Source organism: Pseudochaenichthys georgianus, chromosome 22 (genome assembly GCF_902827115.2).
Source record: "Pseudochaenichthys georgianus chromosome 22, fPseGeo1.2, whole genome shotgun sequence".
Lineage (NCBI taxonomy): Eukaryota > Metazoa > Chordata > Actinopteri > Perciformes > Channichthyidae > Pseudochaenichthys > Pseudochaenichthys georgianus.
In genome coordinates this window covers 26,102,447-26,128,042 of record NC_047524.1, presented here as the reverse complement: position 1 = coordinate 26,128,042, position 25,596 = coordinate 26,102,447, and the positions used below count along the sequence as shown (strand labels likewise).

Here is a 25,596-nt window from a genome sequence, read left to right as displayed (position 1 = left end):
AAAGTGACCCGAATTAGTTTTAATTGTAAATATCTTTGCAATAAATTACTTTAACCATTCAGGATTCCAGGTATTCCTCAATTAACCTGTTTTGGATCAACACCAATTTGTATTTTTCCCTTTCTTACTTTTTGAATAAAAATCATGTTTGTATCACTACACTTCTAAGGCACAACATGGGTCAAACATTACCCGTATTATTTTTGCTATGTTATTTCATGCATGGCTGAGTGTTTCTTTACTATACATTTTCAAAAATAATAAATGTTAGCAGTGATTTGGACCTAGCGTGTATGATGTAGTAATACAAAAAGTATTTTAGTTCAGACAGTGTGACATTAGCTAGTCATGTTAGCTTGTAATATATAGAGCAGAGCTAACTAGCAAGTTAGCCAAACGTTAGCAGTTAGCTGTTTATGCTATGCTAGCTGTTACTGAACATTAACAAACTAGATTCCGCTATAAGAAAGCTGTGAAACTTTACATTAAACTTGGCCACAACATTGTGACACCCCGCTGCATGTTTATGTGTAATTCTCCCGTGTTGGAGACGAGAGGGTGGCGCGGCAGCACTGCAATAAGCTGTAAGCTAACGTTAGCAGCCACCTGTTAAGTCCAGTTTCCCGGGCGCAACATCTTGCAAGAAACAGCATCTCAGGGCTTCTTAACATTTAACAACCTATTAATGATGCATCCCAACTTAACGGGAAGAAACTCAGCTAACTAGAAGAAGAAATGTAACCTTAAATAAAAAATAAAACATTCACAAACTAAGGATTATCTAAATACATATTTAACTCCATTACAGTTGCAGGACTCACCAGATCTCAAGTCTTCTGTTCTTTGTTGACGTCCCGATGCTCATATTTAACGTGTAGATGTAAAACGATCCCGATATTAATCCATAAACTCCTGCAGCAGACATACAGACAGCTGCAGCTCGCAGGAGGAGACCCGCTCAAACTGACGTGGAAGTTTCAAATGTGAACGACTGGCACGGACAGTTCTCATTGGCAGGTTTCTTCGATTACGTTTACATTAACCAATCAGGAGTGTTGTGGACTCATTCCAAACATGCCTGACTTGTCTGCCGTGTATTGGCTGAATTCTATTTCAAGTGCCGTAGCTCTGGCTGTCGGCCAGAATCCGAAAACCATACATTATACTGTAAAACTAATGTATATTGACCAATGGGGGGGAAAAAAACAGCAACATAAATAAAACAAGGATAACTGTGACTTGTTGAGTAAATAACAGTGTGTGTTTTAAACCTTGGTCCTCCCTGCAGAAATGTCTCCACTTTCTATAATGATGATTTGTCAACTGTAGATGTTAATGAGAACATATTTATTTACTTTTGTTTCAACATTGGATATTTTGTGTTTGTGGTGGATTCAATCGAATATTGAGAAAATGATTTATGTAAAAAGGTTTTAATTACATTTTAAGTTTTTTTTATTTGCCGCTTTTTTTTACAGTTTTATGATTACCTTAAAATTACAAAGAAATTCTTAAAGTCTTATAATAGTAATACACTTTTATATTACGAGTTACATATTTAATTACAGATACAACTTTTTATTTTACGTACATCTGCATTTATTTTCTGAAAGTGCAAGAATACTGTAAATATTATATAGTAAATTTACTGTAAAAAAAAGGAAATAAACGTTATTTGTTAACCACAAATAACGTAACCACAAATATAATATTTGATTTTTTGTCAAAATACTGAAAATAATGTTTTGGGTTGTTAATTTATAGTTAAAGGTAAGTTTGAGAAACCGGCTCGAGATTGCTAGAATTTGAAAATACTAGGGCTGTCAGTCGATGCATGATTGTCCATAGTTAATCGTGATTAATCGCACATTTTTTATCTGTTCTAAATGTACCTTAGAGGAATATTTTTCAGGTTTTTAATACTCTTATCAACGTATGAGTGGACAAATATGCTTTATGCTAATGTTTATTATCATTTGAACAATGACAAATATTCTCGTGAATATTAAACACAACAGCCTCTGAACATTACAAATATTCGCCTCAATTCAATCTGGAACCTCTCATACAATAATACAATACAAATGGTGTGTGTGTGTGTATGTGTGTGTGTGTGTGTGTGTGTGTGTGTGTGTGTGTGTGTGTGTGTGTGTGTGTGTGTGTGAGTGTATGTGTGAGAGAGTGATGGATCGTTGGAGCTATGTGCAACTCAAGGCATATGCTCGAACGGGAGCTACCTGGACGCTGCAATCATGTTGCACTATCCGTGCTGCTGAGTGTGCTGACTTTTCGTACAATGTCCCACTGTCTGGCTTCCTGCATAAAGTCAAGTGCTCGGCGCAGTTGTGGCGAAATGTCGCTCCTCTGTTTTCATTTAAACAGCTCCTTATATCCGTTAGCGCAGCTAGCTAGCACCAGATGCTAACAACAACAATGCACGTAAGGTCTCTCTCTCGCTCGGGCCACACATACACACACCCTCCCGGTCCTCCCGATGGCCAGTCGGTGCGTTAACTTGACAGCCCTAGAAAATACACAACCGGAGAAAATCTGCCACTTCCTTATAGAGCCCCTCCTCCAACACACACGAACGCGCACATGACCAATGAGGGCACGAGATAAGTTTGTGCCCCGATGGAAGGCTGACAGGCAGGTAGGCCATCCAATCTGTTTAGCCGGTCCGGCTACTTTTTACAGTATTACAGTTTCTACAGATGAAATTCTTTTATGGATTTTTTGTCAAAGCACTTCAGATATTCATTGCTATCGGGATGTTAAGAGCATTCCATGGAATATAACAAAAAGTGTATCTCGAGCCGGTTTCTGAAACGTACCTACCCCACCTTTAATATCTGCCATTTTACAGGATTTTGCAAGTTATTTAAAAAAACATGATAATTACTATAAACATTTACAGTTATTTCCTGTAAAATTACGATCTTTTTTTACAGTGTATAATAGACTGCAAAACAGAGTAGAGTACTGCAGACTCCAATGAGTTGTTTATAACAGACTCACACTAACAATATATATTGTTATGTCACTTAGCTTTAATCTCCAGTTGTAACAGATAATTAGTTACATAACATAAGTGATCAATGTATACATACAGATGCAGTCACAGAAATTCTGGAGAATTTACATCAGAATACAAGGACAGTGACATTCATTCAGTTTAGAGTTCCATTCCAATATGTTGTATGGTTGTATATGGTTATGTATAGGTTACATAATGTAATTGGGCACATAATCCAATATACAGTTGTAAAGATTTCAAAGGGACCCATACAGCTTTTGCAAAGCAGCTCAGTTCCACAAAATGATGTAGATTACTATGATTTTCTCTATTCCAATTTAAAGACGAGTTTTATAGAATTCTATAGAATTCTATAGAATTTAGTATAGGTTGCATCAGAGAGAAAATGTCATGCATGTTTTCTTTGAATGCTATATATTTTTACAAATTCCTATAGATTTCTATAGATTTCTACAGATATGTCATGAGTCGGTTCTGTCCTATAGAATTCTTTAGATTGTTATACTTTTAATTATAGAAGTTTATAGAAAAGTACACATTTATAGTATTCTACAGAATGGTCTAGAGATGTCTATGGTATTCTATAGAATTCTTTAGCATGGCTGACAAATACGACTATGTTCTATAACATGCTATAGATTTCTACAAGATTCTATAGGATTCTATAGGATGTTATAGATTTGTTTGCTAAGGGTGTAGCACTACAATCCAGAGTAAGTCTGGTTCTGAATTTGACATCACCGGCTGTGAGGAGTTAGTGGTTGGCTCTCAAAATCATCTCCTAACCATCTCTAGAAAAATGAGCATTGCTCCTTTTTACAGAGATTAATTTGAGCCAGTATGAAGATGCTCATGGAAGCTGGCACAGAGTTCTATCTGTGTATTCATCTTCATGTTGTTGTTTTTTATTTTGGTGATAGTGATACCAGAGGCTCCAAAACTAATTGTACTCATTGTTGACACAGCCCACCACTAATTGGATATTCACAAATGATATAATATCATATGCGTTGAGGATTTAGACTGCAGTGAATGGGTTAATGTCCTGTGCTTTGACGCAGGAATGGTTAATAGGACAGGCAGCAGGTGGAGAGCCATGCAGACTGATGAGCAGCAGCACAGGAGCCGCTGTGTGCCGACACTTAGGGCTGAGCCGTGGACAGATAAGCAACAATTGCCGTCACTTATTTGTCCCTGCAGCAGGCTCAATTATTGTAATTTCAGAATATAGGCACCTTAGAAAAGCCTAGGGCTAATAACAGGCATGGTTTCTTCGTCTGCCTCCGTGGTTGAACGGGACGCCGGCGAGTAACAGTCAATTGCTGGGTAAATGACTTGAGGCACTCTCGTCGAAGTCAGCGGACGGAGAAGCGGTTTTATGGGAAATGAATGTGACCGGGAAACAGCAACCTGAGCTGAACGAGCGACCCGCCAGCCTTTTGGTTCCAACTTTGGCAAGTAACCCTATTCAGTTAATCAACTTAAATCACTCTGCAGGTCGCCCTACTCCCGTGAGATGTGCTACTGTAAGTGTAGGGGCACCGTTAAAAAGAGTGCACGCGCCGTTTTACCTTTACTCCAGACTACATTTAAAAAACCGATTATTTAGTGCTTCATTGCTTCTAAGTGCTTCTGGGTAGTAAGAAGTATTTGCAACAAAACTATTTTCCAATTAAACAGCCGTAAACAATCATTTCGGCATGTATTTAGCACACTATGGTGTTTGTACTTAAACAAGCGTATAACTTTTACCAATAACATTTCGCAGTTCTCCTCCATGCAAATTGAGTGGTGGTCCAGGGCGGGAGCGATTGGTGTGTGCCTTGCTACACGTTTGGAAAAACATCCGGTAAAATACGGCAGTGCTTCGTTAAATATTTGATATAATGTACATGCGGAATCCACCACAAAACTATGCTTATTTCTCAAAGCCCATTTTTCCTGCTGTACATGGCATTTAATTTGACCGGTAAGCAAATACACATTAAACTTCTGGATATGTGAATGCAAGCTGGTGTGACGTTCCTCCCTCATGCTGAAACGGCGCGTTTTGGTGGATTTTATATCAGTTTCTGTTTAAAAGGTTACCATATTCGTGCTATAAATAAACTCGAACACTAGAGTAGCTTAACTATTGTAACTTGACTTATCAATACATGGTGTCGAAGATGTTAGACGACACATTTTTATAGATTTCTGAATAGGCATAGCCTACTAATCTCATTTTTTATACTGTCTCATCGAAATGTCTGTTCTAATAATTTGCCGAAAGAGTATTGAAGGCTGGTTGTGTAATTGTAGACTGGCACTACTTCCAATACTAAGGCTATATTATGAATGCTATATTATTACCATTATTTCCTTTTGTCATGTGTGTGAGTGGCACTTTCTTGAGGGTTTCATGTTAAATTGGGCATTGTGGTTAGGCTACTTGAACAAGAAAATACATGATTTTGACCTTTTTAACAGTTATTCATATTCTGTCAGCTGCCTATACCGTCACATACCTGCATCCTGAAAGGGGAACATTACATATTTCAGCTTGTATTAGAAATACTCTTGTTTTTTTCTCTTATCTGCCAGTCTTTCTGTGGACATCTTGCATTGCTTTTCTGTACCTGTCAGTCATATTTGTTGTCACCTTTTTTTCCCAATCTTTATTGGCTTGATACAAGCCATCATTTACAATGTGTTTTTCAGCTGTCAGCCTGTTATTTCCTCTACTGGGGTGGACACAGCAACTTTAATGTCATTCGTCCCTAGAGTCCTGCTTTGTGGGCACTTTCTGTTCACCAAACATTTGCTTTAAAACCCGATACCCGAGCCTCCAGGGACCCAAGCTTAATTCTGCTAAGAGTGTGTGCAGTTTTCACAAATGTTCCCACTCTACCCTACCACTAACTTATGGCCACATTTAAACTGGGAGCAGAGTATTCCTGGTAAAATATGCCATCTCTCTCACAAAAACTGTAACATTTACAAATATACCAACAAATAAAAGTACTTATTATGCAAATTAGTGCATTAAAGTGTTTTTTGTTTTTTTGACTTTGTATGCTGCAGGGTAGCTTGTGAATTTACTCCAGGTCTAACTAAAGTCTGATTTAAGTGTTGTGTGTGAATGTTACCTTAGAGCAAGTGGTACTGCTCTGCATGAATGAGGTGTGAATGACTCTTATGTAATTCACTTTGAGGGGTCGAAAAGACCTGATAAAGCACTGTATAAGTAGTCCGTTTACCATTTGATTATATTTCACATTAGTTAAGTTACTAAAGGTACAACATAAATGAAGTGGTATAAAGGTACACAATTCACCTCTGCATTTTAGTGGGGTCGAACAACAAAGTAGCATAACATGGAAATACTCAAATAAAGTAAGTGTATATACAATTGTACAGTACTTGAGTAAATGTGCCTCGGGTGTAAATCACTGACTTGATTGTGCTTCCACAGTAAGTAAAGTCAGTATTTAGCAGGTCCCTGAACAGCTATAATCAGAAAATACTTGCTAGTGGCCTTCAATCAAAGCAGCTCTTTCAAAATCTGGCTTTTTGAAACCCGCAGATACACTAAGAATAGCTCAGTAATTGGCGACCACTGATACATGAGATTAAAGGGCTGTAGAGGCCTACTTTACCTTATTTGACCATAGTAAACTGGGTGCACATCAACGAATATTAGATGTCTCAGTTGATTAAGTGTTTTATAGTGATCAGTTTGACGATTTTCAGTTATTTGGAGGTAAATAATCAAAGGTTTGTGTGGAAATTCTGTTTTCATGGAATGGTAATGGTTGTCAAGGTACAGTTGACTGGTCGAAAAACAAAAGGAAGAAAGGTCGGTCTCTATAGTATGTGCATGAGTCTGTGTTTGAATTGAATGTCAGGGTATATTAGTGCTGTGATGGACAGGCGGTGTTTACCTGCCTCCCTGCGTTATGAGAAACTGCATCCTTGTCTTGATTCAGACACCTGCCTGTAATCTGAGAAGGTCCCGCCTCTATGGCTGGCTCCCGCCTGGAAAATCTTCAGTGTTCATTGAGTAATAGCCTATCAGATAGCGCTGTGGGCGGGACATTGCTCGTGTACAGAGAGTGGTGACTGCAGACAGAGAAACGGCCGCATCAGAGCCAAAGTGTTATCGGCAATTTTATTAAAAAAAGGCCGATACCGATAATCGGTCAAATGAGGAATATCGGCCCCGATAATCGGTCGACCCCTAATATGTATATGTGCAGAGTCACATTGATTCACATGTCAGGAAAAAACTTTCTTTGAGTCTGTTTGTTTTGGATGTGATGCACCTGTAGCGCCTGCCGGAGGGCAGCAGGTTGAACAGGTGAAACCAGGGGTATGAACTGTCCTTAACAATGTTGTTGGCTCTACTGAGGCAGCGAGAGGTGTAAATATCCATCAGGGAGGCGAGGGGGCAGCCGATGATCCTCTGTGCTGCTTTTACGACTCTCTGAAGCCTCATCCTGTCGGCCTCAGTGCAGCTGGCGTACCACACTGTGATGCAGTATGTCAATAGGCTCTCGATGGTAGAGCGGTAGAAGGTCACCAGCAGCTTAGTGGCCAAGTTGTTCTTCCTGAGCACCCTCAGGAAGTGCAGACGCTGCTGGGCCTTCTTGATGACAGCTGTGGTGTTGTCCTTCCAGGAAAGGTTGTTGGTGATGAGGACGCCGAGGAACTTGAAGGTGTGGACCCTCTCCACACACTCGCCGTTAATGTCGAGGGGAGCGAGGTCGGTAGTATTCCTCCTGAATTCCTCCTTAATATGTCTTGGCAACATTTTTGTTTACGTACTTACTGATTTAGTGGAGCGACTGTGGCTTAGTCAGGGGGATACATGGGCGTCTACCTGTCAGTAGGGCTGTCCCGAATATAATTTTTCGGGCTCCGGATATTCGGTAGTAATCAGCAGCGAATATTCGGCCCGCGAGGGGGCGGGCGGGCGAGGGGCGAGGTAATAATCATCATCAGCGAACCGCTTCAACACGAGTATTTCGGTGTATTCACGGCATTTCATTTTGTTATTCTACAGTATCTTCTTATTATAGACACATGCATTTCCAAACATTTGGTCTTTCCAAACATTTGGTCTACCTATGTTGTAAATGTATTATCTTTTCAATTTACACACGGCATCCATTGCACGTCTGTCCGTCCTGGGAGAGGGATCCCTCCTGTTGCTCTCCCTGAGGTTTCTCCCATTTTCCCCTTTAAACTGTGGGGTTTTCTCTTGAAGTTTTTCCTTGTACGATATGAGGGTCTAAGGACAGAGGGTGTCGTATTGTCATACTGATATTCTGTACACACTGTGAAGTCCACTGAGACAAATGTAACATTTGTGATATTGGGCTATATAAATAAACATTGATTGATATTGTTGTTTTATAGTTATTTGTTAATGTAACCCAATTTGTGTTCTTTGAAAATGAAAAGGATATCGCATTGTGTTTGTTACTTTCATTCAGTTGTATATGTCTTAAGTGTAATTTGGCTTGGCTTCTTATTTTGTAAGGACATGCTTTTATTTTGAAGGAGAGTTAGCGCTGTTGACATGATGTTGTTGTTGCTATGGAAACAACAAGATTAACAGAGAAAAGTAATATCTGCATATAAAGACGGAGAAAGTAAACGATAACGTGTATGGTTAAGTGTTGGCACCCCCCAAAGAGGCACAAGCTCTTACGTTGATATTGGAGATTTCAATAAATTCAATTTGAAAAAAAAACGGGGAAAAAACGAATTTCCGAATAACGAAATTGAAACCCGAATAGTACTCCAACGAACGAATATTCGGATATAGCCCTACCTGTCAGAGGGTCAGTGGTTCAATCTCCAGCCCTTGCAGTCAACATATTGAAGTGTCCTTGAGCAAGATAACTAACCCCAAATGGCTCCTGTAAGAATGCAGTCAATGGTATAGAGTAAAGTTGTCACTGTACTTGCACAATTGTGTAAAAAGACACAAACCCATTTGGGCAGTTTCTATTATTTTTAAGATTTGAGATCGACGAAGCGCTGGGGTCAATATTTGGCTATTAAGTACTTTTGGTAGGGTTATTTGCTCCTATTGGTCAGTCCAATTTGGCAACACTGATGCAACCCGTTTTGATTCAGAACTGAGCCTTGCTTTAAAAACAGGCTACATTGACCAACATCTGGTGTAATTGGTTCCTTGTAAGTTGGATTCCTGTCGGGATGTCACTAGAACTAATACTTAAGTACCTTGTCAATACCAACACGTATTAATGTGACATACTCATTTTTCTACAGACCTGCAGATACTACTTATTGGTCCCTAAAGCACAGAAATCTGGCAGTGTGACCTGGATCACATGTTTCCTCCTCTGCTACCTCCCTAACAGCTGTTTGCTGTGGACACATTCACACCTTTCTCTTTCACTCTACTAAACCTGGTTCTCACTAACATCACTTTTTGTGATAATTTATTCAGTAAATTGACGCTTCCAAAAGACACAGCCAAGTTTATGTTAGCTGTTTGTTTGTCTATAATCAAATGCAATCAATATAACGTTCCCATGATGTGTTCAGGAGTCCAATGGCGGCGTCTCAAAAGGGAACTTTGGGATTGTAGCCAATGCAAACCATTTACATGCACACAAACCTATACAACACACTACCGGTGAGGGAAACCCCAAAAGGATATAAAAGGGCCTCTTTAACAATGTTCCATGTGCAGTCTTCCTAAGAAGTAAGCATGACAACTTTCTCTGAGCAAATATACCAGAAAAGAGAGTAAGGTAGTGATGATGAATTTTTGTTGGCCCACATTTGACTAAAAGCAGTGATATATTTTAATAGATTTTTGGAATATTAAAGAAAATAAGTCTTAAGGCAAACACACATATAGGATACTTAACCTTTTTTTATTCAGCAGGATAATCTCCAAAACTTGTACGACTTTCATGACTTCGAAGCGTTAATGCAATCGCCAGAAGTAAAAATGTAACGTTGACGTTGCATCTCCACCACTAAGCTAAAGGCAGCTAATGTTAGTTTGGAGGACTTTTAGTCGTCTCTTTTAGTCACTTGTTAGCAACCACATAATGTTATGACTAGGGATGCTCCGATCGCCAATTTCGGGGCCGATCGCCAGAATCAGTATCGGCCGATACCGATCGCCGATCCGATCGAGTGGGCGGGGCCCAAATGGAAGATTTAAACATCACTTTAAATCTTCCATTTAAAGTGATGTTTAAACTTAGTTAATGGGGCTCATTCACTGGAGCTTCCACAAACAACAATCAACTTAATTGTTACATTGAAATGATGTACATTATTCAAGTTTACATTCACTTTGGATAATAACACGGGAGAAATTAGCGGAAACGCTCTCTTTTCCTCTCTCCCTCTCTCTCTCTCCCCCTCTCTCTCTCTCTCCTGACAGCCTGTCAGTATCTCATGCAGCTCACTGATCTAGTAATGAGTGACCCGACAGTGAAGAGTAAATATATTTATAATAACTAGTTTAGCTTGTTCCAGAGGTAGATAAAATGGCTAAGTGTGTTAGGTCTAACTCTTGTGTGTTTCGTCCCGCTTACCGGTCCGGCGGGCGGAGCTGCAGGATTTCTGCTTCACACATGTTGCATACCACTATTGTACTGTCTTTTTCTGACACCTTAAAATATTGCCAGACCGGTGAAGCCATTTTGGCGACCTTGTTTTGCCGCACACAGAGAAAAGTGTCATGTATTTTACGTTATGCGATCGGCATGTTTAGAGAGCACAGATCGATCGGTAGACAGTGAGTATCGGCCGATATCGATCGGTGACCGATCGATCGGAGCATCCCTAGTTATGACATATAGAAACAATATTCATCACCAGTGGGGTATTTATGGTCATATTTGATATTCTGGGTAAAAACGTTAAAAGCTTTTGAGCTTCTATTAACCACGGACCTTATTTCAGTCATATAACCAGAAATGTTTCAATTTCAGATGAGGGAACAGAAAATGGTAAAGTGCTAACTCATATCCAGGTTTTAGGACTCATCCCTGCACCATTCTATACTGACACAAAATATGTATGTAACAATGATGGAACATTTTATATGTAAATATAATTTACACAGCCTTAGATGAATGTACTACATGTTAGTGGTACGGACTTGTTGGTCATAGGGCTGGGCGATTTGGCCTAAAAATATTTTTTTTTTTCCTAACTAATGGACAATTTTCGATTTAAACCTCGATTTTTTTTTTTCAGTTTTTTTCTAAACAAACCAGACCAAGGCAACATTTAAATACATATTTTCTTTATTAATACAAATAAATTAGATTACCAAGTAGTCTAGGCCTATGTGAACAAATCAGTTGTTCAAGAATAAAAAAAATAAAATAAAAACAGCACCATGCCACTTGGCTGTCATTAATGTGCAAAGATTTTTTTTAAATCAAACTGGAAAAAAAATCTCTTTTAGGCCATCCCTGAAAAAACTTGTAAAATCAAATGTAACAAATAATAAATAATGATAATGAAATGAATAATAAAAAAATACCCTCAAACAAAATAACATCCCTTTAACTTTCTAGGAAGTTGTCTACAGGTTTTTCGCGAGGAAGACAAGCCTGTCTACTGCCTCTGGCTTGAGGCATGCTCTTTGGCATGTTACAATGTTACCCCCCGTACTGAAAACCCTCTCCGAGCGAAGGGGCACTTGTGGCAGGAATGGAGAGATATTTCTTGGCCAGATTACTCAGTCTTGGGAAGTTAGCTTCATGTAGCTTCCACCACTGCAGTGGGTCTGTATCAGGGTCTGTCTCAGACGACGACAAATAGGATGACAGCTCAGCTTCAATGTTGTCCTGCTTTGACTGGGAGGTAGACGACACTGTCAGTAGTGATGTCTCGGTCGCTCAAAGAGCCGGCTCTTTTAAGTGAACGACGGGAGCGGAGAGATCGGCATGAAGGCACATTATGCAATGTGCAATGTGCACATTATCCCGCTTATTACACATGGCCACATTCTCAACAAAGTAACGACATGACTCCCAATATTAATTGAAATGCTTTTATGGATTTAGAAATTGATTTTATTGATTTAAAAAATAGTTTTTTGTATTGATTTAAATTGACATGCATCCGCTAAGAAAAGTAGTCCGTTGTTACTGTTTGAACTAACGTAGCAACGGCAGGAACTGCTTCTATAGTGTTTTTGAGGAGCTTTTTGATTACAGATTTGAAAACATCGTTGCTTGCTTTAAAAGTAGCACAATTCATTATGTCAAAGTTCCTTGGAAAGTATCTAGATATCCCTGCCCTAATGCCAAAGTAACTGCACACTGAATATGTGTCGCCGTTTGATGTCTATGTCTGGACCGCTGCGTAAAAAGGAGGGTTTCTGCCCCATTACTTCTCTTCTTACTTCTATAAGAATAAAACACAGGACGGAGATCTCTTTTTCTCCCCCTCTTCTGACAGCCCAGCAGCTGATCTCAGAGCACGCTCCCCTCTCCTGCAGGGGGGCGTGGTCAGCTGCCTGTAGCTCACAGAATCAGCCCCCTGCAAAAACAGCGCTGGAAAGAGCAAATGGAGCGAAATGAGGCATGGCTAAAATGCAGGATCTTTTTGGTATTTTGAAAAAAATATATATTTATATACTTTATATAGGTCGATACAGTAGCCCCTTTTTTTAAATAGTTTTTATAGGTGTTGCTATCTGTTTTGTGTAGCGTGGTTCTACAAGCAAGTTAATGCATTCATTGGGTGGTATCAGAGAGTTACACGGGTCTGTAAATGCAATGAAAACAATTGGCCACAGCAAATCATTTATGTTAAACATGTAATTTTTACTTTTGAATACTTCAGTACAAAGGATGTATTGAATAATTTAAGTGATATATGTGTACACAGAGCTGCAGATCAGGTAGTCACAGGCAATGTGGCTGAGTTTTGTGCGCGTTCTGGAAAGTGAGAGAGTAAGCTACTACGGAATCCCTTAAAGCAAAACAAATCTGCGGAGTCTAGAAATGTTTTTAAATCGCGATTTTTCGGTTCAGCCATTTCACAAACCGTAGGAAAGTAAAAATGCAAATTAATCGTTAAAACCGAAAAAATCGCCCAGCCCTAGTTGGTCAATACCAACAGACGAAACAAGGCCAACCAAAAACTGATCACAAATGGTACTAAATATAGTAAAATTCAGTGATGAATAATTACCAGACAATCAAATCCTTGTCCCTTTCAAAAGGCAAGAAAATAAGTGACATATAATGTCGTATATAATTCTGGCCCCCTGCGGTCACATCCCGGAGAATGTCTCTTGGCAGGATCCGAGAAAGCATAATTATACCCTACTGAATGAAGTGTGAAAGACGGTGTTTTTTCCCTTCAGGAAGTCAATCATTATTTAACCAAATAATTCCTGTTAGACCATGAATACGTAATCTCTTAACATTTCCCCAGAGCTACTAAGGTAATTGTTGACATAATATTGTCAAACTGAAAGCCAAGTTTAACAAAAATAAGGTTATATTAATTTTTTTTATTATAGACAATATTCAATTACCCTCCTGTCATTGGAGTCATTCCTTCAAAATGAATGGTTTTACAGTAAGTGTTTTTCGACTCCAAGCATTTCCTACTTACGCTGAATCAACTGTTTAGTAACACTGTGCCAATCATTATACATACAGTATATAGATATTATTTCCCCGCAGTTGCACTTTAATTATTTTAAGGAAAATGAACTAATGACTGGAACTAGAGGAACCCATGAGAGACCTGAAGTGGGCCAAAGGGCACACTCCAGTGTTATATCATAAATTAGTCTTTGCATAAAAGCGTATAATTAGTCCCTGTAGGAAGTGCAAAGATACATATATATAATAGTCATATTCCATCATTCAACTAACTATAAAACCAGGCCGTAATTAAAGTCTTAATTAGGTGGTGTTTTTAATTTTTTTTAAATGTCAAAAGGATATGTTGTGTCATAAATCCCGATACATCAAAACATGTTGCGCTGTCACTGTTTGGAATCTTTCTGCAATGTGTTTCCTTGGCAAATAAAAGGAAACTCGTCTTCTGCATTATTAATACCCGCAGCGTTTCATTAGCATTCTTATTTAGATTCCAGGCAGGAAACTTATGCATTTTAATGTATTCATTTCCAAGTGAGATATAAAGTACTCTGCCATGTCCCTAAACCAGCTTAGTAGATTGTTGTGGACATTTCTTTACCACTTAAGGAAACTGCATTTGAAAAGCAATGCTTTTTTGTTGTTGTCTAAGTGGGTTTTGTCCTTAGAATGGAAATATTCACGGCCCCAGATTAGTTCTTCAAAAACTACATTCACCCCAAATTACCCGTCCCATTGTGCCAAAATAAGACACCCAATCCCCACTCATACATAACTATGTTACTGCACTGTTGATTGTGTAAAATAGAGGAAAAAATAGGCCTATGCTTTATAACCTTGAATAATAAAAGGAACAATTTATAGAACATTTACGGCCCATACTACATGTCTTCCCGCTTACAAAACCATAAGCAATAATCTCACACGTAGGACGGATTTGGCGATACTTGTGCTGCTATTTGAGCAGCTCTTCGAGACGAGCCTATACAAACAATGAATGCACAATAGAGAGGAAATGCACAAGTGGCTTTGATTCCCCGCGGAGTCGCTCTGAGTGGAAGATTGAACTGGGATGATTGCGGGACATATAATGCCACATTTCTGTGAGCTCTGTGCATAAGAGGACAGCTCCATTCTGGCTACTGTTTATAGGCCTTCCAGAATATTGACACACGGAGCGGTACAGCATACCGTGGATTGACTGTCGCATAGGGAAGTTACCTACTTAAAGCATAAAAGGTAATTTACAGAGCAATTTTGTACAGGATTTTTGATATAGAAACATCAAACAACCATGTTTGCCGAGAAGAACTGCACTCCCACGTTATTACACTTATCTGCTTTTCAGCAAATCCTTTCTTAGCATTTCTGATCCCTGGATTCAGTCAGATACTGTATATAAAACATCCAGTTTCAAATAGTTGTGCTATATAGAGTCCATTGACACGCACATGGCTTGAGAACATATTTGTAAGTTTTAGATGTAGAATTATATAAATAAAATCAAGTACATTGACTTCATCATTTGCATTATAGTTTTGTCATTGTGTTAACAGTAACTCTTTGTAGGGTCCCACAGTAAATATATTTACTGTACCACAGTGTGCTGCAGGTTTACCCAGCATGGCTGAGTCATTAGGTCTTGCTGTTTTCAAAAAGTACGTTAACAACAGCTTGTGCCGTCATGCTGCGGCATTAATGAAAATAATCCATCACTGTAAATTAGATGATTCTTCATTATACAACTCAATGAAAACAAGACTTTATAAAAAAGGTTGCATTGATATTTGACGAGTAACTCAATGTGAAGACGGATAGTTGTTCCCATTTACTTGTGCTTCTTTGCTGCCATAACTCTAATGTAGTGTTGTGTATCGATTGGAGGAATTAAAATAGCTCCACCATTTGTGGGACTTAGCAGCTTGGTAAATTCATGTTTGGCCAAATTACCAAAGTTTATGGTCATCAGTGAGGCTTTATCATTCGGCTGTTTTAAATAGTTTTTCGTTGCCAGTCACATTGCATATTGGTATTTGAACATAGTAGGTAACTTTGGCGCGATTGCCAAAACGTGCATGTTTGCAACTTGTGAAATGTGCATGTTGGCAAAAAATACAACCTCATTGCTGGCAAAATATATGCTTGCTTGCAGTTTTCCTGTAGGAGCCTGACTTGTCAGAATATCAATTATTGTGAATAAAGGAGAATATCCATATATTTCTGATAGGTTTAAATAAGGCAACTACTTTCTAATTTCTAGCTCCACGTTGTAGCATTCTGCTTGGAATTCTCCGATGAGTAGTAAAAAGAACAACCCAAACCTTACTAAAATAAATCCCATGCTAATTAATATGACAAATTGACATGCACGTGTTACTGTGAAACAATATAGTTATTATACTGCTTACATAACCCTAGATTTAATTTACTTTGAAGAACTAGGTTTTTATTTTCTTCCTCTTCTGTATTTAAAAAAAAAAAGGATACCTAAATTATCCAGATGGTGATGTTCATCTTGACAAAGGTTCAAATTGAATTAATGTCATAGTTCAATTAGATAAATAAATACTTTATTTCATGTTATTTTATAATCGTTAAATATAGCATGACTTAATACAGTTTGTTTTACATGTTAAACCAATATGCGTATGTGTTTCTCGTGCCTAGGAACTAATGTTTGTTCATGTGCTGGTACTGCGTGTTTTGTTACACTCTACAACTCAACGTGGGTTGGCGTCTTTGTTTGAAGCTCTGCTGAAGTCTGTGACAAAGTTATACAGAAAAGGAACTAGATGAATCTCCTTTCACGACAAGCGGCCAACGAGGTATTTGTTTTCATTTTCTTATTTTCATTCATATGTGTAGCACAATATGCTAATATGTTTGGCTATGTATACGTGTCATTCGGTGTTGTAGTTCTCACGGCGTAACGGAAGAGGGGAGGCTACAGGATGAAAACTCCAAGAAATAAACGCCCGTTTTAAAGAACCGACCTGTGTCTGTGTCGTGAAGAGAGCTACATGAGTATGTATGTATTATTACGGAAATAATACATACGGAAATCTGAATTGAAGTGAGACAGGGCAAACTTAAACCAACTTCCAATAGTAAACATACAGAACATTTTTTATTATCTTGTACAGAGGGCAAAATGGTTGTCCACATGATAATTATCGTACAACTGGTAACCTAATCCCTAATAGTTAATTGATTTGGGGTTCTTTTGCATGAAGATTTCATAGTTTTACACTCATTAACAACCTCTAGTCATTAGCGAGAGTCAGTAAATTGGCAGTGATGTCTTGGTATTGACCAGAGGCTTTTCCAGCCGTCAACACTTATGAATCATGGCTGTAACTGTACAAAATCCATAATGATGGGTTTCGTAAATGTGGAAACTGAACTGAAGGAATTAAGTGTGATTATCTAGAGAAGGCCGTAAGTGGATTAAGGCAATATGTTTTTTCTGCTATAGTGGATTGTACAAGTTTTATGAGACGTTATGTGATCGATCTGCAGGAAACCATGGTTTGTAAACCAACCTGTTATTAGTAGTTTTGCATATATGAGAAAAGCAAACTATCAAATCCTAAGAAAATATTCATCATGGAATCTGATACTTAACCTTTGCTTGATTGTCAAAATTCCCAGGATTTGAGGGCTCTTGTGCCTTGCACCAGAGATGGGGACTCGAGTCGGCGACTCGGACTCGAGTCGCACTTAAGTCGCACACACAGAGACTTCAGACTTGACTTGGACTCGTGACCAAAAGACTTCAGACTCGACTTGGACTCGTGTGTTGGGACTCGTGAACAATCATTGTGTTTTCTATTTTTGGCGTATTAAAGGTGGGGTAGGTACATTTGAGAGAAACCGGCTAGAGATCGCTAGAATTTGAAAATACACAACCGGAGATAATCTGCTAGAGGCTGCTACTTCCTTATAGAGCCCGCCTCCTCCAACACACACGAACGCGCACATGAGGGCACGAGATAAGTTTGTGCACAGATGGAAGGCTGACAGGCAGGTAGGCCTTCCAGTTACTTTAGCCGGGCTCATTACGCAGACGTGCGCGCCTCTGTTACTACCTCGTAGTAACAGAATGGCGACCGGCGGCACACCTGCAGCTGTACCGCTTGTAATTAGGTTCAACTACAACAACTTCGAACAAAACGCCGGCGGCACCAACAAAAGGAGCGCACACTGCAAAGTCTGCAATATCAAAATCAAGGATGCTGGCGCAACAACGTCGAATTTCATCAGGCACTTAAACTCACCCGGAGAGGTCAGTCACATTAACGCATGGACGGTTAGCAAACATGTTTAGCTTGCTACTAGCTTTGTAACTGAATATTTGAAAAGATTAGTGAATGTTTGCTTGTCACACTTGTTTGAGTTGAGTGGCGTTGACATCCAACTCTTGACATGACATAAAAAAGGTCGGTAACGTTAATCATTACCCGCTTTTAAGTACTTTTAACAGTTTCCCTGCGGGGGATTAATAAAGTATTTGTGATACTGATTTCTGATTCTGAAGTGTTTTGCTTATAAGTTGTGTGCATTTAGCTAAAGTGTGATGTTTTTCCTCATATTGCATTGCAATAGCCTGTTTAAAGTGATCATATAACAAACAACTAATCAGTACTGATACTGTATGCTAATAGATATAGGAGTGATAATAACACAGTAAATGCTTTGAATTTCTTAGATATAGCTGTGCAGTATTCTTAACAGACTGGATAGCAGCAGACAATAGAAGGCTTATTACAACCAGAAGAGACATATGAGACTTTTATTTTTAGAGACTTGAGACTTGACTTGGACTCGTGACCAAAGACTTGAGACTTGATCAAGTCTCACCCCACAAAGACTTGAGACTTGACTTGGACTCGTGACCAAAGACTTGAGACTTGACTTGGACTTGCAAAAAAAGACTTGTGAACATCTCTGCCTTGCACCACCACCCCTGTCACTGTTAGCTTCCTGTATGGATTCTGTCAACTTCAAGTAACCAATTGTAGCATATGTTTGCAAGCTAAAATATTAAACATGTTAATTAAATATAGTTATATGCAAGACCCTTGCATTTGAGTTGAGCTATGACATTAGTTTCCATTTTGGGTGCAGTTGAGGTAATATTTAACTTCCGATACCAACGTACCTTCTATCCTGGGATTTGTCAACCACTAGGTTTGTGCCATAGACTGTGTAAAATATGGACGTGGTATCCAGGACGTCAAACATAGGTTACGTTGAAGCCTATATTCGACCTATACTTATATAACATAAGAGCTATTGTAAAGCCCACATTGGGGGGCCTCCTGCTGTCGGTATTTTGGCAGTAACGCTACCTAGCCAATCAAAACATAGGTATCATTGGTGTAGTTATGAAGCAACATGAGATGGTACCCACCTGTCACTCAAAGAACATTATGCGTGCTGCATTATCAAACATCCCACTGCTTTTCTTGCCAGACCTGATCAGGCCGTAGCCGAGGTTGCTGTACAAAGGTTGGTTTAGTGATGTAATTCCTTTCATTAACCAACTGAATTCATCTTCAAATCTGACCATAACATAATTATGGTCACATACTTTTCTCAAAGTTAGCCTATTATGAGGAAGTGCTGATCTTTTAAGAGTTTGCAGAGGGGTGACATTTGGCACTATTTGTCCATGCAGATTTGCCATAGTTTCTTTTGCAGTATAACAGTGTTTCTCAAAGTGTTGTCCGTGGACCACTGGTGGTCCGTGAGCGCCCCCTAGTGGTAACATTTCACATTTGAAATTATTAATTAAAGTTTTCCGCACTCTCGTGGGAATATCTCCGCAATGGAGTGAGCTTAAGTTTTATCGATTGCATCATATAGCCCGGCGCAACAACTTTGTCACACATGTTGCCTCTTGTTTGTACCATTTTCAGGCGATTTGTAATCTGTTCTAGAAAAACTGTGTTTTTTTATTTTATTTCAAGAAGCGTATAAAACAAACAATGGATGTCTTTTATGAACATTTATCCATGCTGAAATTAGATCTAGATGTTTTAGGAGTGAGAGAGATTATCTAATATATGCATCCCATGAAGTCTGTTGATGATCAGAGGCTGTTGTTGGGGCTGCATAAACGTTTTTTTATTTTAGTTTTGTAGGCAGTGCATGCAGGCCAGCCTGATGGTCACCAAGGCTCATGTTTTAATAGTATTTTTACAAAAAAAGCCCAGACGAGCCTAACATGTGAACAAATTGCTTAGGCCTCAGAGTTAAACTTGGGCCTGTGACCATAGTTTTACTGTATTTTGTTTTGAAAATCCACAGCGGAGGTTTGTGTCGTACTACATGCGGTGTATTTTGTATATCTCTCATTAGCCAACGATCTATGAGTCTGTTGGCTCGGACATAAACTCCGTAATAAATGTAGTCTACATTTCATAAGAGGTGTAAAACCTGAGCATTTTAAATCGCATTTGAACGAAATGCTTATGATCTGTTGTATTTGTATTGTTGATTTATTGTGTGAACGAGGCGATATAGAGAGGTCACGTTAAGCTGTTGTTATTAGGCTGTAATTTGTTATATACTGTTCGAGTGGGAAGCAGGCCTATTGTGTTTGGATTTTTGTGGAGTTAAGTGGTCCGCGAGTGTTTTTTTATTGGTTAAGTGTCCATGGTATGAAAAAGTTTGAGGAACACTGCATTAGAAAGTCAATGGAGCACAACAGTTGTTTTTCCTCTTTTCAGTCACTTTAATTTGCTGAACCCTAAACCACATCTGTAAATACTCACCTGTATTTAACAATAAAATATGTGTGAAAACTTCGCGCCAGCTTGTCTATGTCGATTTCACTGTTAAGCTGGCATTAATGCTAATCGTTAGTCAGCTGTATAAAATCCATGGCCGTAGGAAGCATCCTCAATGTGGGTGGGACAATTTGGTGGGGGTGTGGGCAGGTGGTGGATCTCACCTCCTCTTGAGGGGTCCGGGAGCATGCTAAAAAGTTTTTTTTTTTTTTTTTTTTTAAAGTTGACGTTAAATGCATCAATTTGGTACACTTTGAGAGCAAAGTTGGGGACTAGATCTATGGATACATCTCTCAACACCACCCATGTGAAACAGTACTGTTTAAAGCAGACTTATTTTTTCTTTATGTATATTTTACAAATTACTCCCCTTTAACCTATATTCTTGTTTTACTGTCCTACAGATGTAGCACCTCATTTTGGACAATTTGAAACGCGAGGGCCGTGATTGGTAAGTGATCTGCCCTCGCTCAAGGGAAAACCTCCAGCTTGACTTGAGACCGCCCCCGTGATACATAAATGTAATTATTATGAAGCCAGCTGAGTGAATTGTTTTCTAACACGACCCTTTTATTTATATTAGGTCTTTAAGTTTTTGCATAAATTAGGGCGTGGTCACGTTGATGGACACGTACATGCCTCACTGTCAGCTAACAGCAACTTGTCCACTCTGCTAGGCCAGTGGTTCCCAAACTTTTTGAAAAAAATCTCAAGGCACACCTATTGTGCAAAATAGCCCTTATAACACGTGTTATCACTCGTATCATGTAAAATATCTGTAAATGTGCATAATTATTTACTAATGCCAAATAATATATATATATATATATATATATACAAATTATAAATGTAACATTTCAGCAGAGATGGGGTCGTTACTAAAAAAAAGTAATATATTACATATTACTTTTAAAAAAGGTAATATATTACACTACTTCGTTACTCTCTACATAAAGTAACTCGTTTCAAATGTTCTCTTTAGTTCAGTTTCCATTGTCGCAAGACTGATCCAGATCCTGAATGTTTTCCTATCTGACCGTGGCTGTCCTCTGTCTCCTGCTATCTGACCGTGGCTGTCCTCTGTCTCCTGCTATCTGTATATTTTGCGCAGTCTATCTCTGCTCACGCTGTTGCGTCGGCGTGTTCTCCTGTGTGTTGGCCATGTGTTGCACTGGAACCAGACACCGCAAAGACTTCAGCCGAGCAGGTACGAACTGCGCATGCGTGAGTGGCAATAACTCTCCTAACCAGCAGGCGGCGGTAGTGTGTATTCGTCATTCAAAACAGGCAACAACCGGAAGACAGAGAAGAAGAACAGACTGTGATATAAACAAACACATAGCGTGTGCGGTAGCGGTAGCTCCACCTTAGCATGTGTTCTTTGCAGGTGCTTGTTGAGGTTTGACGTGGTGTTTCCAGCAGTGGATAACAGCTTCTGGCCTGGACACAGTTTGCACCTCACCGTCACATTCCTGTCTATTCTTCGGACGAACTCAAAATAATGGGCATACCTCCACCCCTCGAGAGTTATCGCTGACTCAGCCATGTGTATGCAGCACTGCACGTGGAGATGTGGACGCGCAAGTCGCGCAGATTACGTACATATAAACCTACAAAGTACTGATATAGTAAATTAAAAAATAATTATTTTTGTGTAGTTGTATATTGCAATAATAACGTATGGTTGTCACAAAATCCCACGGCACACCCGGACTTGCCTCGCGGCACACCAGTGTGCCGCGGCACACCGTTTGGGAACCACTGTGCTAGGCTACAACCAGAGAGGCTACAACGTTAGTTAGTCATAGTACTGTACTTGACCCTTTAGCTTTAGCCGTGTTCGTGGTGATTGTGCCTTTTAGGGAATATTGTTACAAATACCAGACAATTAAAATGTCGTGCATGCTGTGTGCTTGAATGTACTAACAGAACTTCCAAGAAGTCTAAAATGATAATATTATACATGTTAACCCCGTTCGCAGGTGTTTGTGTGCTTGGTAGCTTAGCTTGTTACTTATTAGCCAGCTAAGGACGTAACCCTTTATGCATACATATACATTTTAGTTTATGATTCAGCCTTGGGTAAGACTTTTATAGTCTATGGCTATGACGCCCATAATGCTAAACGGGAGCAAATGTTAATAGGGGACCCAATTATCCCAGTGGTGGCCGCCGGAGCCGCAGGGGGCTAGCTCCAGCCGGTGTCCCGGAGCTAGCCCACTGCGGCTCCGTTAGGTCCGGGCGGTGGAGTCCGTCTTTTCTCAACGTGTGAATGACAAGCATTAAGAATAACAAAATATAGCTAATTCTCTTGCAGATTGTCTCATTTGATTATGAATGTAACGTTTATATAGGGGAACTACACTGTTAGCAGTAACTTGGTATGCATGTATTTCATGTTAGCTTAGCTTCTTAGCCTGAGCTAGCTCTGTTTACTTCCAGTTCGGAGGCAGCAGGTCCCGCCTCGGCTCCACCTCTTTGCCCTTATTTGGAGCAGGCGGGATTAGACTCTGACGTCACAGTCGAGACGTTAGTGGCCGACTCCGCCCACTAAGGGCTTCACTGCAACTCTGCAGAATCCTATGGGTGACGTCACGGACACTACGTCCATTTATATATACAGTCTATGATTTACACAACTAATGGCCAGCTAATGGCCCATCAACCACAGCTCTCTCCCCCCTCCCCATTGATCTTTCTTCTCCAGCAGCTAAATTAACTGTAGGTTTAAACGCAGACTTTTGTTCCTCCATGTTTCGTTGTTATTGTTTCACTGAGCGGACCGCACATTTTTTTTCAAACGCTCCCTTTTTTGGTCCATCTGCGGCGGTAATAGGATTTGTGCGCTGTGATGATTCGGCTGTTCCTTTAGTAATGAATATTAAATGTTGTGAGGAAATCTTTCCACCAATTACCACACAAATTGACCCGATTGGCGGTTCTAGTGTAAAATAAACTCACTAATTAATGAAACCAGTTCAATACGCATTATTCTTATTCTTATCATTCTTTATGAGCGCAGAAATAGTCTTAAAATCAGACCTGTTTTTTAAATGAAATCTGACGGCAGGCAGTTAGCTCTGATCACCTATGATAAATGCGCCACACCTAATCGCTGGCCATTCAGCCACAGAGCTCCCTCTATACCAGGGGTACTCAAATACAAATCTTAAAGGTCCAAAATAAATATTTCAATAAGACAAAGGTCCGTTTATTACGGTCAGTCCAACTTTTAAACAATTGCAACAAGATTCTTAACACGAGGTTGCAAAAACAAAAATAATCTGAATGCAGCAGTTTTCATTGTTATTGTGTCTGTGCTTGACCCCTCAGAGTCGCAGTGTACAAGCTGCACAGTTATGAATAACAGCAGCTGCACCCTCTTTCATTCAGCATTCCCATTATTGCTTTATAAATGTCTTGCCCCCTTGTGTGTCCACTGAGGTTCGTCAGGCCCAACACATCTTCAACAAACTCCCCCTTTGCCTCATCATAAAAACTCACAAACACCAGCAACTGAGCATTGTCAGCGGTGTCAGTGGACTCATCCACAGCTAAGGAAATGCACTGTGCATTTTTTTATTCCATCACAAAGCTGATGAATCAAATCACCAGCAAGTATTTATGTTCTTCTGGTTGCTGTGGAATCTGAGAGGGGGATTTGCTTGATCTGACCTGTTATTTCCTCTTTTTGCTTGCCTTCAACATGGTCTCCGTCACTTCAGTCATGCATTCTTTATACTTCAGTTATTATCCAGTGAAAAGTCCTTACCTACTGGCCTAGTTAAATCAAAGTGGTTACTTTTTTTTGGCTGGGCAGTGTAGTTTTACACACCGTCTTATTTGACTTTCTCAGGACTTAAAACTGTTTTTTGGGGGCAGACCCCCTCAAAGAAAAAAATATTAGTGCTGTCAAAATTATCGCGTTAACGGCGGTAATTAATTTTTTGAATTAATTGCGTTAAAATATTTAACGCATTTAACGCATGTGCAGAATGGCCCGCCCCATACGTGCCACCAGTGGCAGCGCCAGGGTATGGCTGGCGTAGGCTACACCCATACCAAGAAATGGCTTAGCCCCACCATGAAAAATGATGTTAAAGTAAGCAAAATAAAGTCTGCCAACTCGCGCGGAGTAAATTGCACAGACAGCAGTTAGTAAGACTGATTTCAGTAGCCACGGTTTTGAAAACTTTTGTCACGTAGTGATCGTCTTCTCAATAGAACATCTTTGATAACGGCGTGGGGTTGTTGCAGGAAGTCCCGACGGAGAATACTTTTGCTGTAGTACAGGGCAGAGCCATATAATAGTAATAATATGGCTCTGGTACAGGGGTGCACATAACTGGTACGCAGGTTATGTGCGTAATCTGAAATGCGTACCGTCACTTGTGTCACAAAGCGCATTTGCGTACCGACGTACTTGTGAAGCTTTTCCAGAAGGCGGTTAGATCACCGGACGACAGAGTCGGTCTCCGTGTGCACAGACAGGGCTGCTGTTAACGTCGGTCTGTACAACGGAACTGTGCCAAAACTACGCCAACCGGCTGCGGAGGGAGACTCCCCTCTTCACTGGAGAACTGCGCTAAAACAGCTGATCACAACGTTCACACTCTGTGGTCACGAAGTACTCCACTAGCGCCCCCCCCCCCCCTCTGTCGACTTTCCTGAAGTACTCCCCCGTTGATAGAAATCAACACGTAATGAATTAAGACCCCACGGTTTGATGATTGATAGGTGTGTGGGCTGTCTTTCATTTTGACACGCAGAAAAATGTTATAATAAACATAGATACTGTATGTTAAATGGGTATATCCGCCTTCTTTCGTTTATCTTTCCATTCACACAACAATATACATAAATAAATGGCATATTTTGGACATAGTTCGAATGGTGATTAATCATGATTAATTAATTTTTAAGCTGTGATTAATCTGATTAAAATTTTTAATCGTTTGACAGCCCTAAAAAATATATTTACACACGTAAGGTCATCATCTTAAGAGTTTTGTATGCTCATCCGTGAGCAGAGCATCAAGTTGACGTGTATTACAGCTGAATGCGGCGATTACCATTTTGTTCATCAAAACGCCTCACAAACTTATTAAGATCCAAAGCTTTAGTGCGTTTTGATTCAATGCTGAGTGCAGCC

At 39.6% G+C, this 25,596-nt stretch overlaps 1 protein-coding gene across 1 annotated transcript in view; it reads left to right on the top strand.

Moving 5' to 3' along the window:
* The first annotated feature begins 4,163 nt into the window (after window positions 1-4,163).
* The window catches only part of sntg2 (syntrophin, gamma 2), a 211,933-nt gene continuing 190,500 nt past the window's right edge, over window positions 4,164-25,596 (top strand). The window contains exon 1 of the mRNA XM_034110992.2: window positions 4,164-4,491. Within this exon, the coding sequence (XP_033966883.1) occupies window positions 4,423-4,491 (69 nt within the window). The 5' untranslated portion in view covers window positions 4,164-4,422. The remainder of the gene's footprint in view (window positions 4,492-25,596) is intronic.